Source organism: Cricetulus griseus, assembly GCF_003668045.3.
Source record: "Cricetulus griseus strain 17A/GY chromosome 1 unlocalized genomic scaffold, alternate assembly CriGri-PICRH-1.0 chr1_0, whole genome shotgun sequence".
NCBI lineage: Eukaryota > Metazoa > Chordata > Mammalia > Rodentia > Cricetidae > Cricetulus > Cricetulus griseus.
In genome coordinates this window covers 31094363-31111995 of record NW_023276806.1, presented here as the reverse complement: position 1 = coordinate 31111995, position 17633 = coordinate 31094363, and the positions used below count along the sequence as shown (strand labels likewise).

Below are 17633 nucleotides of genomic sequence, written 5' to 3'. Positions count from 1 at the left end.
AGTGAGATGGCTCAGTGGTTAAAGGTACCTGCTACCAAGCCTGGGGACTTGAGTTTGACCCATAGTAGCCACATGGTGGAAGGGGAGAATCAAGGGAGTTTATTGTGAAAATGTCAGAGATATAAATGTCAGGAAAAGAAAGGCAGGGCAGGCAGGGCCCCTGTTGTCATGGAGCTGATTGTCAGTAGGAGAGAGAGATAACAATAAAAGAAGTTTCCCCAACCAGTGTAAGCACATAGGGGCACATTCGTAGAGTCTGTGACTGGGGAGTGTTAATCCAGTTGTGCAAGTGAGAGACAGCTTCCCTGGAGAATAGAAATGCAAGCCGACATACAAGGCTACACAGAGACTCATCAAAAGGAGAGAAAGTTGCAGGGATGGAAAGCGAGAGCAGCATGTGCAGGGAATGCTCAGTGGAAAGAGTGAGGACTGAAAGGAGGCATCTAGTGGGACTGCAGGCATCTAGTGGGGCTGCAGGCCTTGCTGCAAGGCTGAGGATCCCCATGGTATACTGAGGTGGTTTGACCGGGGTGTTAGCCTGCATACTACTCTCTTCATAGGAAAAGAGGCAGGAGACAGAAGGGACAACTCGGGAAGCAGTGGCAGTGGCCCCCTCAAGATGGGACTGCAGCTTGGCCATGGTGGTGCTAGAGTGTTAATGTTTCCCTTTCATTTCGTTGTGGGGAACCACGTTAGTGGGACAGTGTGGGGACACCGGCCTCATGGGAACTGATTAGACCATGAGAACTTGGTCGTCACTGTGGGAATGAGTTAGTTATGAGTGGATTTACTGTGAAAGCCAGTGTGGCTTTCTCACTCTCAACCTCTCTTCCCGTTTCACTTCTGCTAAGGGGTGACACAGCATGAAGGCCCTCTCTAGAGTCTGTGTTCTCAGATGTCCCAGCCCCCAGAACTATGAGCCAAGCCAATCCCTGTTCTTTATGAATTATCCAGTCCCAGGGATTCCTTTGTATTATGACAGCAGAAAGCAGACTTAGGTAAAGACTGTGGTGGAAGTGAACTAACGAGATATTTATAAGCCACTGGCAGGCAAGAGAGAGGAAAATGACAAGGACGATGAAAGTTTCCAGTGTGTTAGTAAATGGCTGGAGGTGCCACTCAATGAAGTCTAGAAAAGGACTGTATCTGGGAGGTGAGCAGAGGTCACTGAGATGTCAATAAGATGTCCACGGGAAGAAGCGGAGAGAGAACACACAGCTCTGTCTCCAGTGCCCTTCACTATGGAAACCATGCCAAAACCTTCATGGCTGAGGCTGGAAACCTATCAGCAGTGCCCACCACCCATGTGTAACTGTCTCACACACACTATTGTGATGGCTATTCTTGGTTGTCAACTTGACTGCATCTGGAATTAACTAAAACCCCAAAATAGAGGGGCACACCTGTGAGAGGCTTTTGCTTAATTTGAAGTGGGAGCATCTATGTCAAGGTGGGAAGATGCACCTTTAATCTGGATCTTTGAGATGGGAAGAGTTACCTTTAATCTGCTGGAAGCCTATTTAAGGACATCCAATATCAGGAACTGAACAACTACTGGATTCTTGGACCTTAAGTTCATAGGCAGCCATTGTTATATCAGCTGGACCACAGCCTATAAGTCTCTCTAATAATAAATCCCATTATCTATATCTATATCCATATCCGTATCTATATATGTTATATAAATTCTGTTACCCTAGAGAACACTAACACAGTTATCGTCTATATTTCTATGCATTTTTGGAGTACATTTTTTTGTGGTTTTGAGGGTTAGACCTGGGGCCTTCTGCATCTTAGGCAACTGCTCTCCTACTGCACTATAAAGCCCAGCCCATATGAACCCCACATCTAACGCTCCACTACTGAGATGTGTGCCCTACTTATCAGATCTAACCAAAATATTTAACAGTTGTTGAAATCTTGAACACCTTATTTAGCTGAGGTGGGTTCTTTTTGGGACTACCCCTAGGATTCAGCTCATGGAGATGGCCAGGAGGTCCTGAGTCAGTGAGGGTATGTGGGGTGGTGGTTTTTGGGTAATAGCTACTTCCAGTGCCTGGTATCTCAACATCTAAAAAAACCAGTCTGGGTCTACAGTAAACCCCGAATGGAAAGAGCAGAGATGTTAACATGGAGTCATAACCTTGACTGTATTATAAAACTTCTCTGAGCATTAATTTTCTTAACTATGAAAGAGATTACTGACACTAATGTAGCAATTAGAAGAATATCTATTGATCTTTTTACAGATCAGGTAGGTGATAAATGGAAGAAACTATTTCAACACAGGCTTTGGTCAAGGGCCACCTTCTCACTTCATTCTCATAGAAAAACAACTTGGCTTTTCTTCATTCTTCACCTTTTTAAATAAATAGTTTATTTTTATTTTATGTTCATTGATGCTTTGCCTGCATGTATGTCTGTGTGAGGGTGTCAGAGCCCTAGAACTGGATTTACAGACAATTGTGAGCTCTCATGTGGGCACTGGGAATTGAACCTGGATTCTCTGGAAGAGCAGCAAGTGTTCTTAACTGCTGAGCCATCTCTCCAGACCCTACCCTTCACCTTTCAACCAGTGTTCCATACCAAGTGTTCAGCACATGGTGACACGCTGAGGTCTGGCTGAGTAGGTGAGTGAATTTATAGCTTATGGTCACTTGTATTACTCCCTGTACAGATGAAAAAGGTTTCCATTGTTGAAGTTGGAAAGCTCATTTGCAAAAATCATTGCTGAAAGGACAATAATCTAAAGGGTATCCATTAATAGGAAAGCCAGCAAAGGGAACAAATGAGTTGTGTTAGCATTAAGAATATCTTTTAAACACCAGTATATTTATGGGTTCTAACCCTTTAAGTTGGTGACTATGCCACACAACTGTCTTTCTTGAACCTGAAATTTCATTTTCTAACCAATTTATATTTTGGTTTCTTTTATCTACCTTATTTCTAAATACCCATCTCCATACTCTTTGGTTCCAAGTTAGTTACAATAGACATGTTTTTACACTTATTTTATTTATTTATTTATTTATTTAATGTGAGTGTGTGTGTGTGTGTGTGTGTGTGTTGGGTTTTCAGCATGTGCAAGTCACATTAGGCACATGGAGATCAGAGGACAACTTTCAGGAGTTGGTTCTTTTCCTTCCACTAGGAACTCACGACTCTGTGTGTTATGACAAGTACCTTGACCCTGTGCCATCTTGCCCAACCCACATTAGAAGTTTTAAAAGCATTTTCCTACAGTCTTATGTAAGGATAAGTCTTTCCTCCAAGCCGCCCGACCCCCGCCACCACATGGGCACCCAAAATAACACACAGAGATTAATATTAGGTTCAATGCTACTGGCCAATGACTAGGATTTCTTACTTGCTAGCTCAGTCTCAATTATCAACCATAACTATTAATCTACATATCTTATAAAGACTTATCTGATCGAGGATGCCGGTGGCATGCATCCTCTCTTATCGGGCTCACATGGCGGCTCCAGAGAAGAGAGGGGGAGGAAGAGAGCAATTTCCTGCTTGTCCCTGCTTATATTCTGAGTCTGTCTGCTATGTCACTTCCTGCCTGGATCACAAGACTTCTCTTTACTATATTTCCCAGAATCCTCCTCGACTCCTAGTCCCACCTATCTTGCTTCCCTATTGGCCAATGGTACTTTATTTATCAACCAATAAGACAAACATATACACAGAAGGACCTTCCCCATCAGTCTTACAATGATCAACTCAATTTATTCATGTTTCTGTTTTAACTCTTGTTAAACAGAATCTCAAGTAGTTCAAAAATACAAATAACTAGTTAAAGGCACTAGGGCTATCTGAAGAGACATCTTAGAAAAGTATTCTAAATACTAAATATACCAATATCCATCCACTAAGATTTTTGTCATTCAAAATAACATGAGGAAACATTGAAACATTTTGGGAGGTCTTTTCAACTCTGATGCAGCATAAATCTTTCAATTTTTTTCCTGTGGCATAATAGTTACAGACTACCCATATCAGATCAAGAAAAAAAATAAGGAAAAATGAATTCACCATGAGCCTACTTTATCTTCTCAGACTATAGTTTTGTGTCAAACCATGACACATCACCTTTATCTACTGCACAGGAAGCCACTATAGAGGCAGGAGTGACTAAGGGCCGGTTCCCTGTCCCCTCTCTGAGACAAGTGGGGATTACCTAGTTGAGTACCACAAACTGTACCCCAACACAATGCAGGGAGTATCAAATTCAGGTCTAATGAACTGCCATAGATATGCAAAATCCAGCCCTCCCTTTTTCTCCTTTACCAAAAACCAAACAAAAGACAAAAACCAACTTGATTTCCAGATTTCTCTTTGATTAAGTAGTGATCATTACTTTTAGAAAAAATGAAAACTGCTCGAGACATTTTCCAAAGAGGCATCCATGTAGCAAATTGGACCCGTCTTCCTCCCATTCTTCAGGAGCAAGGACAGACTTTCCTTGTCAGTGCCAGTCGCTGCAACCCAGAGCAGAGCTCCACAGAAGCCAGCACCAAATGCCTTCACTGGGTTTTGAAAACTCCATCAAAGGTTTCGCTGAATGATATCTATAAGGCCTGTACTGTTCTCTTTCAAAAACTGCAGTGCCCTTCTCTCGCACTTGAAAAAGGGTTGCTCTTGCTTTTCATCTTCTCGTCTTAGAGTGTAAACATTGTTTTGAGTGAAAAGAGCTGAAGGAGTGCTTACTTTCCCTTGAAATTTCATTTTTAAATAAGAGGGAGAGAAAATCCTTTTTCTGACTGATACTAATAATACAGGTCAAAGTGTCAGGCGATATACAATTAAATGGAAAACAAAAAAGGTTTCCCCTCTCTTTCCCACAGCACAATGGCGCTGGAATATAAATTACCGATGAAGATGAAATAATGCTTCAAAGCCCGCAGGGCAGGGCAGTGCGGTGTTTACAAAGTGTTTTCCATGGCACGATGAGACATTAAAGATGACGGTAACCCATGGACTTGGGGTGATGCTGAATAGACCAAAGCTAGCATGAGGTAGGGTTTTAGGTCCTTGTAGCCTGTGACCCCATGATATGCTTTGTTTTACAAGGGCAGCTGCAGTTATCAACAGATGTTTCAGCTATAAATAATTGGTATCATCTCAGAAAAGACCCATCTACCTGGGGAGAGGGCATAATACCCAAACCCCTGCCCGGCTATTACAGCCACATTAATCTCCCATCTCTCCAGGTTTCTCAGAGAGCGTCCTGCAGGTGTTTTTTCTGGGAGAGAGCTGACAAAGTCTCACAAGCCAGCAAGCTTTGTGTGCACTGTAGAGGAGGCTGGCCCCTGTCATAAATTTCTGTCGGTGGCCACACACCAAAGGGGAGATGATTGAAGAGTGGGGGAGAAGGGAAGAAGGGTGTGGGGGGGGCAGTGTCCAGAGAGCAGAGTACAAGATGCACAAAATATTCTTTTAAGTGGGATGTAGAGAGCACCATGCTAAGGAACCCTTAGTTTCACCACCTCAGAAATGGCAAAAGAACAGTCTGTGGTTTACCTTTTTCTCCAGCAGCGTAGATTTCATTTTGCTTTCTTGGTTGTGGGATTAACTACAGACAAAGTGCTTACATACACTCTGAAAAAATGCTACTTTTGAAGACTGAAGGGGGAGATTTTTATGGGAAGAATTCCTGTTAAGACTACAAATAAAATGTGAGATGAAATAATAACTGAAAAAGACTTATCTTGGTGTTCAACTACTTTCCCTGTAAGAGCAGAATCTGACAGTTCACCGGTTATTAAAATATGAGCATTTGGCCCTTCAGACTGTGACATTGAAATGGATAGCATTCTTGACCAAAATAAGTAACAGGATTTACTGGATCCACTCTTAACAAGCTGCAATCTCAAAAGCAGTAAGAGTTCCAGAGAGCCTGGCCCATGGAGAGCTATAGTTCTCTCTATGTATACACAGAGTGGTTTGGCCATTGTGCTCTTGGGGTCTGGCACAATAGAAAAGCATCCTAAAAGTCTGAGGAGGTGTGGCTGTTTAATTTATAGCTTGCTGGGTAAACTAAAGAAAACGATGTTCAGAGTTTAGAAAGCTCCCAGATTAAATACGTTAGGGACTAAAGGAAGGCCTAGTGGCCGATTCTCAGGGCTGCCACTGAGTGACCTTGTGGGGGGAACAAAGTCCTTCTGTTCTCAGTGCTTCTGTTTCCACAGTTGGGAATCCATGTAGCTTCTAGAGCTACATGGATTATAGAGTACAGTAGGAGGAAAGATACGTGTGCTCTTGGAATGGTTTGGACAACCCTGAACAACTTTCCTCCTAATTCAAGTTGCAATTCAAATCCAGAGACTGCAACTTTGATTCCAGCAGCTTCCGTTTTCACGGCTATGATGGCAGTGCCACTCCCAGCTCTGGGTGCAGGGAGGGGACTACATACTGCTCCCTGATGGAGAAAAGATTATTGACTGGGAGTCAAGAATTTGAGTCGCCAAGTTCCTACATGATACATGACACTAATACTGTCATGTGGTGTGTGTGTGTGTGTGTGTGTGTGTGTGTGTGTGTAGGGTCTCACTATAAAAACCACTGCTGTAAGCATGTATTAGCAGCATGATTCTAATACTATCATATATATGGCTCGTAGGAATGTACTAGCCAGCATAATGACAATGACAACCCTTGCTATTTCTGGTATTTCCCTGAGATGTTCTTGGGTTCTCATGTATTAAGGACATTTCAACTCAACAGGCAAAGATAATGTCTGTTAGCATCCTACACATAGAGAAAGATATAAAATGTCAATATAACTATAAATACAGTTCTTCAGACACACTAGCCATTTCAGGTGTCAGGAGCCACATGTGGCTAGTGGCTGCCATACTGGAGAGCACAAATTCTAAATGCTTCCACTGCTGCCAAGAATTCTGTGGACAGCTCGTAGTCACTGGCTTCACAGTTAGCAGCTGAGCAACTACTTTGGCTTTCAGGTTCTTCACCTTAGACTCCCTGGTGGAAAACTCTCTGGTTCCCTGCCTAAAAGGATGGTAATGGCAATAATCACTACAGGACTATTTTGACAAGCAAGATCTGATGCATATGTAAACTCCACAATACACAAACTATAGTTATTATTTCATTCTGCATTTACACTGATACCAACCATAGTTATTAAAATCCCCCCTTAAGATAGGTTTTCTAGCACACACCCATAATCTCTATTGTGGGAAAATGTGGAAGGAGGATCTAGAGTAGCCAGCCTGGGCTACATACTGAGACCTTGTCTCAAAGACAAAACCCAAATAAAACCAAACAAACTAAAATCTCTAAGTCAACACTCCAGTCTTTACAAGGATTTACTTTCCTCTGCCAATAGTCTTTAGTCTGCTTAACCTATTTTTACACTGTCTAGGAATTCCTGAAGATGCTTCTGTGTGTTCATAGATCAAGGGATCTTTCTGAGATTTTTCCTCCAACAGAAGAAAAACTGTGTCTATGTATTCATTGGGAATAATCCCTAAACATAAAACCATGAAAACAAAGTAAAAATTCTAGAATGGTGTCAACGTTTTGATATCCAGACAAGTATATTTCTATGTGATGAAAAATAGATTTAAATTACTAAATTTCTTTGATCATCACGTGAGAAATTCAAAGTAAAAGCAAGGTTACCATGAGGCTGGAAGGATAGCCTAAGGGTAAGAGCACATACTGCTCTTACATAGGACCTAGGTGCTGTTCCCAACACCCATATGGGATCTCACAATGGCCTTTAGCTCCAGCTCCAGGGGAATCTGACACCCTCTTCTGGCCTCCTCAGACATCAGGAATGCACATGGTACACATACATATGTACAGTCACACATACACACACATAAAATAAAAATAAATACATCTCTCTCTTTTTTTTTTAAAGTATGCTGCCACAAAGGAAAATGATACTCATTTTAACTCCCCTAGAACTCAAGCCTAGGTCTTTGTGCCTTATATGACTTCTTTTTCTTTTTAAGATTTTCTTTATTTGTTATGTATACAACATTCTGCTTCCATGCATATCTGCACACCAGAAGAGGGCACCAGATCTCATAATGGATGGCTGTGAGCCACCGTGTGGTTGCTGGGAATTGAACTGAGGACCTCTGGAAGAGCAGTCAGTGCTCTTAACCTCTGAGCCATCTCTCCAGCCCCTTTACGTGACTTCTTATACTGATCTTACAAAATACGTTTTTGTTAGTTCTTTGAAAACTAATGCATATATTACATTTTGATCACGTTCGCCTTCCCATTCCTCTCCACCACTCCTCCTTGACAAACACAGCTTCATGCCTTCTTTCTTTTTAATAAACCATACACTTGATGTTCCTTCTTATGGGGGATGGACGACCAGTTTAGTGCAGTGGTTCTCACCCTTCCTAATGCTGCCACCCTTTAATACAGTTCCTCCTGTGGTGACCCCCAACCATAAAATTATTTCCATTGCTACTTCAGAACCATCATTTTGTGATCCCTATGAATTGTAAAACAAATATCTGATATGTAACCACCAAAGAGGCTGAGATCCACAGGTTGAGAACTTCTGGTTTGGTTGGTTTCATTGGGGGAGAGTGATGATATAACCTTCATTTGTAAAAGAAAGCACTTGTATTTATAGCCAAAGCATGCAAACAGGTCCAGCAGACATAAATCATTTCTTGTGTCTCATCAGCGCATAACTGACTGAAATTTGAAGTAGACAGCAAGAACAACTACAGAATCTATAAACGCATGAAGATTCACATATATACTTCTGAATGATCAGTAACTGAGTCAATCAGGGGGTAAATTTTAAAAATTATAGAAGCCAGTGGAAACAAACAAAACTATAGGTTACTGGACTCCTTTGGGAAGAGCAAAGGCAGTTCTAAGAGATAAGTTGAGAGATATGAATACCCATATTAAAAAATCAAAGAGATTTCAAATAATTCAATGATGTATTCAAATTGGTTGAAAACAAGTTAAACTTCAAACAAAGAGGAAGCAATAAAATACAATCAGGGTGTAAATCAATGAAATGGAAATTAAAAGAATAATACAAAAATTAATGGTGGCACACGCCTTTAATCCCAGCACTAGGAAGGCAGATGCAGGCGGATCTCTGTGAGTTCAAGACCAGCCTGGTGTACAAGAGCTAGTTCCAGGACAGCCTCCAAAGTCACAGAGAAACCCTGTCTCGAAAAACAACAATAACAACAAAATATTAATGAAAGAAACAGTTCTTTGAAAAGATAAGGTAGATAAATGCTTAGCCAAACTAAAAAAATAATGAAAACCAAAATGAATGAAATTACAGATTACAGAGCTATTAGAACAGATACTGGTGAAATCTAGAGGATCAGTAAGGAATTTTTTTAATAAATTTTATTTAAATTAGAAACAATCTTATTTTACATATCAATCCCAGTTCCCTCTACCTCCCATCCTCCATGTCCCCCACCGACCCCCCATCCCATCCCCCATCCACCCCAGGGAGAGTGAGGCCTTCCATGAGGATCATCAAAATCTGTCAAGTCATTTGGGGCAGGGCCTAGGTCTCCTGAAGTCCATTCCTGCCCTAGGGATACATCCTGGTTCCACCGCCAGAGGGCTCATAGACTGCCCAGTCCTCCTAGCTGACACCCACGTTCAGGGGGCCTGGTTTGGTCCTATGTTGGTTCTCCATCTGTCAGACTGAGGTCCATGAGCTCCCACTTGCTCAGGTCAGCTGTTTCTGTGGGTTTCCCCAGCATGGTCTTGACCCCTTTGCTCGTCACTCCTCCCTCTCTACAACTGGATTCCAGGAGTTCAGCTCAGTGCTTAGCTGTGGATCTCTGCTTCTGCTTCCATCAGCTACTGAATGAAGGCTCTAGGATGGCATTTAAGGTGGTCATCTTTCTCATTATAGGGGAAGGGCATTTAAGGTAGCTTCTCCACTATTGCTTAGAATCCTAGTTGGGGTCATCCTTGTGGATCTCTGAACATTTCCCTAGTGCTAGATTTCTCTTTAAACCTATAATGGCTCCCTCTATTGATTTGTCTCTTTCTTACTCTTCTCTATTCCTCTCCCAACTCAATCTTCCTGATACCTCATGTACTCCTCTCTGCTCCTCTTCTCCCTTCCTCTTTCTCCTGCCTCTCTCCCCCTCCCCCATGCTCCCAATTTGTTCAGGAGCTCTTGTCCCTTCCCCCTTCACCATGGGACCATGTATGTCTCTCTCTTACAGTCTTCCTTGTTTCCTAGCTTCTCTGGAGGTGTGGATTGTAGTCTGGTAATCCTTTGCTCTATGTCTAATATCTGTATATGAGTGAGTACATACCATTTTTGTCTTTCTGTGACTGGGTTACTTCACTCAGGATGGTTTCTTCTAGTGCCATTCATTTGCCTTCGAATATCAAGATTTCATTGTTTTTTCCCGCTGAGTAGTACTCCATTGTGTAAATATACCAGATTTTCTTTATTCATTCTTCAGCTGAGGGGCATCTAGGTTGCTTCCAGGTTCTGGCTATTACAAATAATGCTGCTATGAACATGGTTGAACAGATGTCCTTGTTGTATGAGTGTGCATCCTTTGGGTATATGCCTAAGAGTGGAATTGCTGGATCTTGAGGTAGACTGAGTCCCATTCTCCGGAGAAACCTCCATACTGATTTCCAAAATGGCTGTACAAGTTTGCACTCTCACCAGCAATGGAGGAGTGTTCCCCTTTCTCCACATCCTTTGTAGCATAAAATGTCATTGGTGTTTTAGTTTTAGCCATTCTGATGGGTGTAAGATGCTTTCTCAGAGTTGTTTTGATTTGCATTTCCTTGATGGCTAAGGATGTTGAACACTTTCTTATGTGTCTTTCAGCCATTTTAGATTCCTCTATTGATAATTGTCTGTTTAGTTCTGTATCCCACTTTTTAATTGAGTTATTTGGTGTTTTGGTGACTAGCTTCTTGAGTTCTTTGTATATTTTGGAAATCAGCCCTCTGTCAGATGTGGGGTTGGTGAAGATCTTTTCTCATTCTGTGGGCTGTCGTTTTGTCTTGTTGACTGTGTCTTTTGCCTTACAGAAGCTTCTCAGTTTCAGGAGGTTCCATTTATTAATTGTCATCTCAGTGTCTGTGCTACTGGCATTGTGTTCAGGAAGCGGTCTCCTGTGCCAATTGGTTCAAGGGTACCTCTCCCTTTCTCTTCTAAGAGGTTCAGTGTGCCTGGATTTATGTTGAGGTCTTCGGATCAACATAGAAAAATGGCAATCTTACCAAAAGCCATCAACAGATTCAATGCAATCCTCATCAAAATCCCAGCACAATTCTTCACAGACCTTGAAAGGACAATACTCACCTTTATATGGAAAACCAAAAAAAAAAAAAAAAAAAAAAAAAAACCCAGGATAGCCAAAACAACCCTGTATAAAAAAGGAACTTCTGGAGGCATCACCATCCCTGACTTCAAGCTCTACTATAGAACTATAGTAATGAAAACAGCTTGGTATTGGCACAAAAACATAGAGGTAGACCAATGGAATCGAATTGAAGACTCTGATATTAACCCACACACCTATGAGCAACTGATTTTTGACAAAGAAGCTAAAACTATATAATGGAAAAAAGAAAGCATCTTCAACAATTGGTGTTGGCATAACTGGATGCTGACATGTAGAAGATTGCAGATAGATCTGTATCTATCGCCATGCACTAAACTTAAGTCCAAATGTATCAAAGACCTCAACATAAATCCAGGAATTACAATCCTTACATTACAATACACTGAAAAAAATATGAGTTGAAGACTAAGTGCATCCATGACCTTGACTTGATGCTTCCAGAATGGCTTTAGTCATGAGGAGCCAAGAGAGTGAACAGAACTGCCAAGGTGGGCAGAAATGACATGCCATGGACCAGTAGCTTAGCCATCAACATGAGATAGTGGGGAGATACCTTTTTTTTTAATTATCCAAATTCTAGAAAGTATCATTTCAAAATAAAAATGTCTTAAGGCACAGTAGAACCAAAACAACTCAGGTCCACCAAGAAGATGGAACTATTTCAAGACAACAGGTTTCAGACTTGCCCTCCGTCCCCCCTTCTTCATTCCCATTAGGTTTGTCTTTCTAACACAGGAGGCTACAGGAAAATGACGTTTTTAAATAGCTGTTTCCCCCACATTAGTCAACCTGGCAGAGCTGACCATAGGAGTAAGATCTGTCTTGTACTTCAGAGAAATTTAATCTGTTAGACCACTTAAAGTCTAAATGTTCTCACTTGGGGATGTCAGAGGGAACAGGTGGTGTGGCTTTTCCTACCAGTAACTGCTGCAGCCTGGCGCCAATCATGTCTTGCAGGTTTGTTTTGTCCTCTGGGCTCATGGCTTGTTTGTACTGCCACTTTTCAGGCACGAAGGGCCACTTCATTTCCTTTGCCTCCTGGATCAGGGTCCTTAACTCTCTGGGGAGTGAAGCTGAAAAGGTCAGAGTTCAGTTAAGGAAATTGCAGTCAAAGAAAGGACTGTTGAGCTCCCCGTGTTATGATGAAGCACCTCAGGGGCTAAAACACTTTTCCTAGCTGTGGCTGGCTGGTCCAAGCTGTTGGGGCTACCTTGAAGAATAATAGCAAGGAGCTATCTGTCATGGGTGGCCTGAGTCTACAGTGCCCTACAGGTAAATTGGGGTAGTCAGGCATTGAGAAAGGTTTTTAACAGGAAGTAAAGCACTCGAGTGACTGTCTCTGCATGAAGAATCAGAGAAAGGCATGAAGGAAATATTCTGTTCCCTGTAAAGTGAGAACAGGGCTAGAATGGAATGGCATTTTGAGCCTGTGGTACCTGAGAAGGGAATCGATTTGTTCACTCTCTTTTTGCTTCTCTAAGACCTTGGCCCATCTTACCCTTTAACCACTGACTATGCTTATTTCCAGACAAAAAGTACAAACTCACAGATGGAATTTCTGCTGATAGCAGTTAATTTATGAAGTGGTCCCGTTTCAAATTAGTAACTGTGGTTAAGTCTCTCAGCAGGTACCGATCCTAATGATCCTGGTTGACAGTCTCTTGTCTAAACACAAAAAAGCTCTGAAATCTCTTAGTGTTTCTCTAGTTTTGACCACACCAGAGTTGAGTAGGCTGATTGTCCTAGTTGACACTCAAAATTCCATAGCAAGAAGTTCTACACTGACGAGGCCCATCGTCTGCTTCACTTTGAATATACTGTATAGCACACACTCCACAGAACCTTCCTTGTAATGGTATCAGTCTGTTTTGAAGAACATACAATGCCAGGGTTCTGAACAAGGCTGTCTATAGTTCTCTCTATGTTTGTCTTGTGTCTCATATTGAACACATCTAAAACGTAGTTCATCAGCTGTTTTCTTATTCCATTTCCCCCTATATATTCTTTTGATGAATGGAACCACCACACCCAAATCTGACGCCCAGTCATTCTAGATATTTGCTTTCTTTCCCTCACTTAATCGAGTCAACTATCAAGTCCCATAGAGCCCAAGAGCTAATCTCTTTCTTTTCTGTATTTTCAGGCCATCCTCCCAATCTTTAATAAGGCTGAGCCCCTCCCCACTTTTCTAACAAGGTAGACAAGGACAACACTTTACACAACATTTTTTAAGTTCTTTGGTTTTATACATTCTGTTCTGTTTGTAACTTGCCCTACTCCCAAAGCCTGATGATCAAACTCAGGCCCACTGCCTTTGGTATTCGAAACAAATATTGCCACTTCCCGTGAGTCTGTCATGACCTCTCAGTGGAACTGAAATGCCTCTGCCCTGTACTTCCAAACTCACAGGGGCATGTCCCCTTCAGCCTGCACCCCACTGTTCTGCGATCACAGCTCCCTGTCCTCCTGGGCTGAAAGCATCCTTAACACAGCTATCATGTTTCATATCTCATTCTTTTGTAACCACATCACTATGGTAGCATACTGCCATGGTTAAAACACCAAGACAGCATTAAATCTACCTGAGAAAACAGAATGTGACAGATGAGTAAAACAAGAAGGAAGAAAACCTGACTTGGTCCTGGACATCTTTATGTGAACTTGTCACCAGCTGAGCAAAGGAAAGGGAGTTTCTGGATAGGGAAAGACTGCTTGGCATTGAGGAGACCACACCAATGAGTGACTAGTGTTGGCAACCAGAGATGACTGTCCTATCCCATTGAAATTGTGGCTTCCAGTACAGCACCTCCTGGGTCCTTCCTCTGCATTCCTATGGGAGCAGAGTCCTAGAGCTATCATGATCACATTTGGCTGCAAAATATGTCTGTGTAACTGCTAGTCAGAGAATTTCAGTTTCTACAAATGTAACCTGTGTGCAGAGCACGTTTCTTCAAGGGTGTTTCTAAATGCAGTGAGGAAGATGACTGTTGGAGGGGGATGGTCCCATGTGGTCCAGTAGACTTACAGATAATGTCCCTTCCCATTCTCAGTGTCTCAATTTGACTGTAAATAATGTTAGATACAAAAAGGGAAGAATAGTCACTGGATAATGAAAATTCCATTCCTGGGTTCATAGACTTCCATTGTGCTGTTAATTGAATAATTTCTTCACAATGTTGGAGGATGTTTCTCCTTCTGCCTTCTTCTATTACTATTATTGAAACACGGTATGGCTGTTTATCCTAGGCTGGTCTCAAACTCTTGATCCTCCCACGCTGGGATGACAGGGATGAACCGCCATGCCCAGATGAGAGAAAGTTTATTCTTTACCAATAGTTTATGTCTCCTCCATAACCCTTCTCCAAACCAAACTGTAAATAGGCCCGTGGAGCACACTGAAATATATGATACCCCTGAAAGACAGGCTTGAAAGCTATATTACATTTCAGTTCTTGTTCCATCTCCCACTTTGTCAGGAGCAGGGAGGAGAGAGATGGGTTGAAGGTAAAGGCAAGAGAATATGCTGTGTCTATGTTCCCAAGTTCACCAGCTGCTGTGACCATAAGTGACCCTGCACTAATATTTTTCTCTATGATTCCAGGCAGTCAAACATCCATAGTGCCACAACCAATGGACCAAAGCTGCTCACAACCACCTGCCCACCGAATAGGAGGGGTTCTGCACAGATGCAGGCCACAGGAACTGTGGGGATTCGTGCAAGTACACCACTCTGCATATGAGAACTCCTTCCTCACTGGTTATCTGGCCCTGGCGCTAGACGCTTACCTGAAGGGCCATGTCTAATGGAATGATTTTACAGTCTTGATTTGCCTTAGCTGAAACTAAATTCATCATTTCTCCTGTTCTGTGTCACTTAGGAAGAAAGTGTCATCTCACAGAGGCCTTGGGCTTCAACAGGGAGGATACAAAGCCTAAGTGAGGACACACACTAAATACAGAAAGAGGACACTAGAAAAACTCTAGGAAAAACAAGAAAAACAACCCAACCCACACACAGACCCAGGGTGACAGAGAACTAGCTGGCTACCACTTATTGGCCAGATACCTAGAACCTGTGGCTGAGGACCAAGAACTGACATGAGGAGCCTGTGATCCCTGGTTGACAAATACATGCAGCTAGTAGGAAGTCCAGCTAGTAAAGAATGGAAGCACACACCGAGGTTTGTTTTGGGGATCTGACTGCAAGTACAGGACTTCATCCAGAAGGGAGTAGAATGACATAGCTCAAACTCCCATAGGTACCTAAAATGTCCTGTTAGACATGTATGTGCCTATGTACCATAACTAGGGGGAAAGCCCATCCCAGGACCTTCCCATCACATTGTATATCTTATTCAGGCATCTTATTTTTAAATGAAACACTAAAAATACGTGGGAAAAATATTAAAAGCACATACAAAGAAAATGCTTAAGCAAATGGAAGGAAAATGATTTGAACAATTAAAAAAAAAGAACCTAAATAAAGAAGTTGCCTCTCCAAAGTTGGAGAAAGAAGAAAGAAAGCTTTTGTAGCTTTCTAGATTATGTGATTATGTGATTGAGCTTCACAAACAATGTCTGTAACTATCAATAGCATAAACCAAGAATCAAGAAAAAATCCAGGCCATCATTATGATGTAAACAGTCTTTCTTGAGATCATTGAATGTATTTTTAAAATGGCCTGATGAGTTTGTTGGTGACAAAGAAAACAGAGACTGACCATACTGGTGAGATGACCTATTTATGGAAGCCATGGAAGTCTATGGAAACTGATGAAGCACAAATTCCTTGTTTGAGAAAAAATATGTGCCACCATTCAGAAGTTGCTTCAATTTTTTAATAATTGAAATTTGTGTGCACCAGCCAACTTGGACTCTTTGTTCTTCCTGAACTAAACTGTTTCTTGTAGCCTCATGTTTACTGAAGCCTAAAATTAGAACTGACAGCAATTCTCTGCAACAAAGTGGGCTTCTTCCCTGCCTGCCAGCCTGCAGCCCGTCCCATTCATATCCTGGAAATCCACTCATCTCTCGGTGGTCATCTGCCAGGAGAAGAAAAATAGGGCAGAGAGGAGAATGCGTCATTCAGGCAAGGGTGCAAGCACTGAAGCTTCTGGCTCAACCCCTGGTGTCTCCCATCAGAACCTCACCTCTGCACCGCTGGTCCTCACTCTTGTCCTCTGTAGACACATCTGGCGTTTCCAGCAAGAGATGATCCAGCACTCGCTTACATTCATGCAGTATCGAAACCACAGCATCTTGATTATTCATGATGATTGCCCACCCTCGGGGATGAATTGAGTGTCCCTGGGTCTACGGTGATCAATTACCTAGGAGAGGCATTGATTCTCAATAAAGAGGCCCCTTGAAGGCTGAGGTACCTGGTGAACAAAAGAGGGAGAAGGATGATTAACTAAAGCGTCATCAATTATCAGTGAGTCTCAAGCAGGGAGGGATAATAGAGCAAACACATGAAAATCTATGACAGGCCCTGAGGATGCTGTTAGGGGAGTGTGTGAAATGATTGCAGGGTCTGATCTAGATGGGCGGTACCTCGAAGGCATAGAGTGCAGAAGGGAGAGAGTCTGGGTATAGAGCTGGTCACCTACGGTGAGGGTGAACTCACACGGGCCAAATAAAATGAATGTGTGCCATGATTTATGTACTTTCTGCATACGTCACTCGGTGCCTCTGGGTCCCAGTAGCACGGAGCTTTTCTCCTCTCTGGAAGTCTACAGGAAGCATCTGGCTGACAGTTCTAATAGCCACACTCAAGCACATGGTAATGTGAAGTTCACCACTTTCACAGCCCACTACTGATTTCCCCTGTGCAGTATTCTTCATGGTATTTAGCGCTATGTAATTTGGATCAAGAAAGGCAATGACAGATGCCAAATTTAAAGCTCTTCACTGCCAGGCATATTGCCAAGTAAAATAGAGAAATGGTATTCCAGAAAACCCAATTTCCTAAAGCTTTGACGAGGATAGATACATCATGTAGATAGATGGGTCGACTGATGTTGGCAGATAACACGCAAGTTAGTAGATTCCTTATGCAAATGTGAAGGAGACAGAAGGAGCTTTTGCAGCCAAGGTAAGTTTGAGAACAAAAGCATTTACTAGCACGGTGAAAATGCCTAGCCAATGAACCAAAAGCAATTCCTGGTTAACAAATATTTTGGTCTGCCTTCTTTTGGTTGAAGTAGTACCCTGTAAACAAAAGACATTATCCTCTTTGTCCTTGACAGACTAAGGAGTGGCATT

The 17633-nt window shown here is 42.2% G+C and overlaps 1 protein-coding gene across 12 annotated transcripts in view; it reads right to left on the bottom strand.

Annotated features, from left to right (window-relative positions):
- Positions 1-17633, bottom strand: part of Ank2 (ankyrin 2) — an 842037-nt gene that overhangs the window by 761896 nt on the left and 62508 nt on the right. For 11 of the 12 annotated variants that reach the window (XM_035451885.1, XM_035451895.1, XM_035451888.1 and 8 more), the window contains 2 exons: positions 16520-16750; positions 12288-12442 (listed from right to left, as the gene is read on the bottom strand). In XM_035451885.1, coding sequence (XP_035307776.1) covers positions 12288-12442; positions 16520-16640 — 276 coding nt within the window. In that variant the 5' untranslated portion in view covers positions 16641-16750. Of the gene's footprint in view, positions 1-12287; positions 12443-16519; positions 16751-17633 lie in introns of those variants that run through there. The other variant, XM_035451892.1, reaches the window with a different exon arrangement.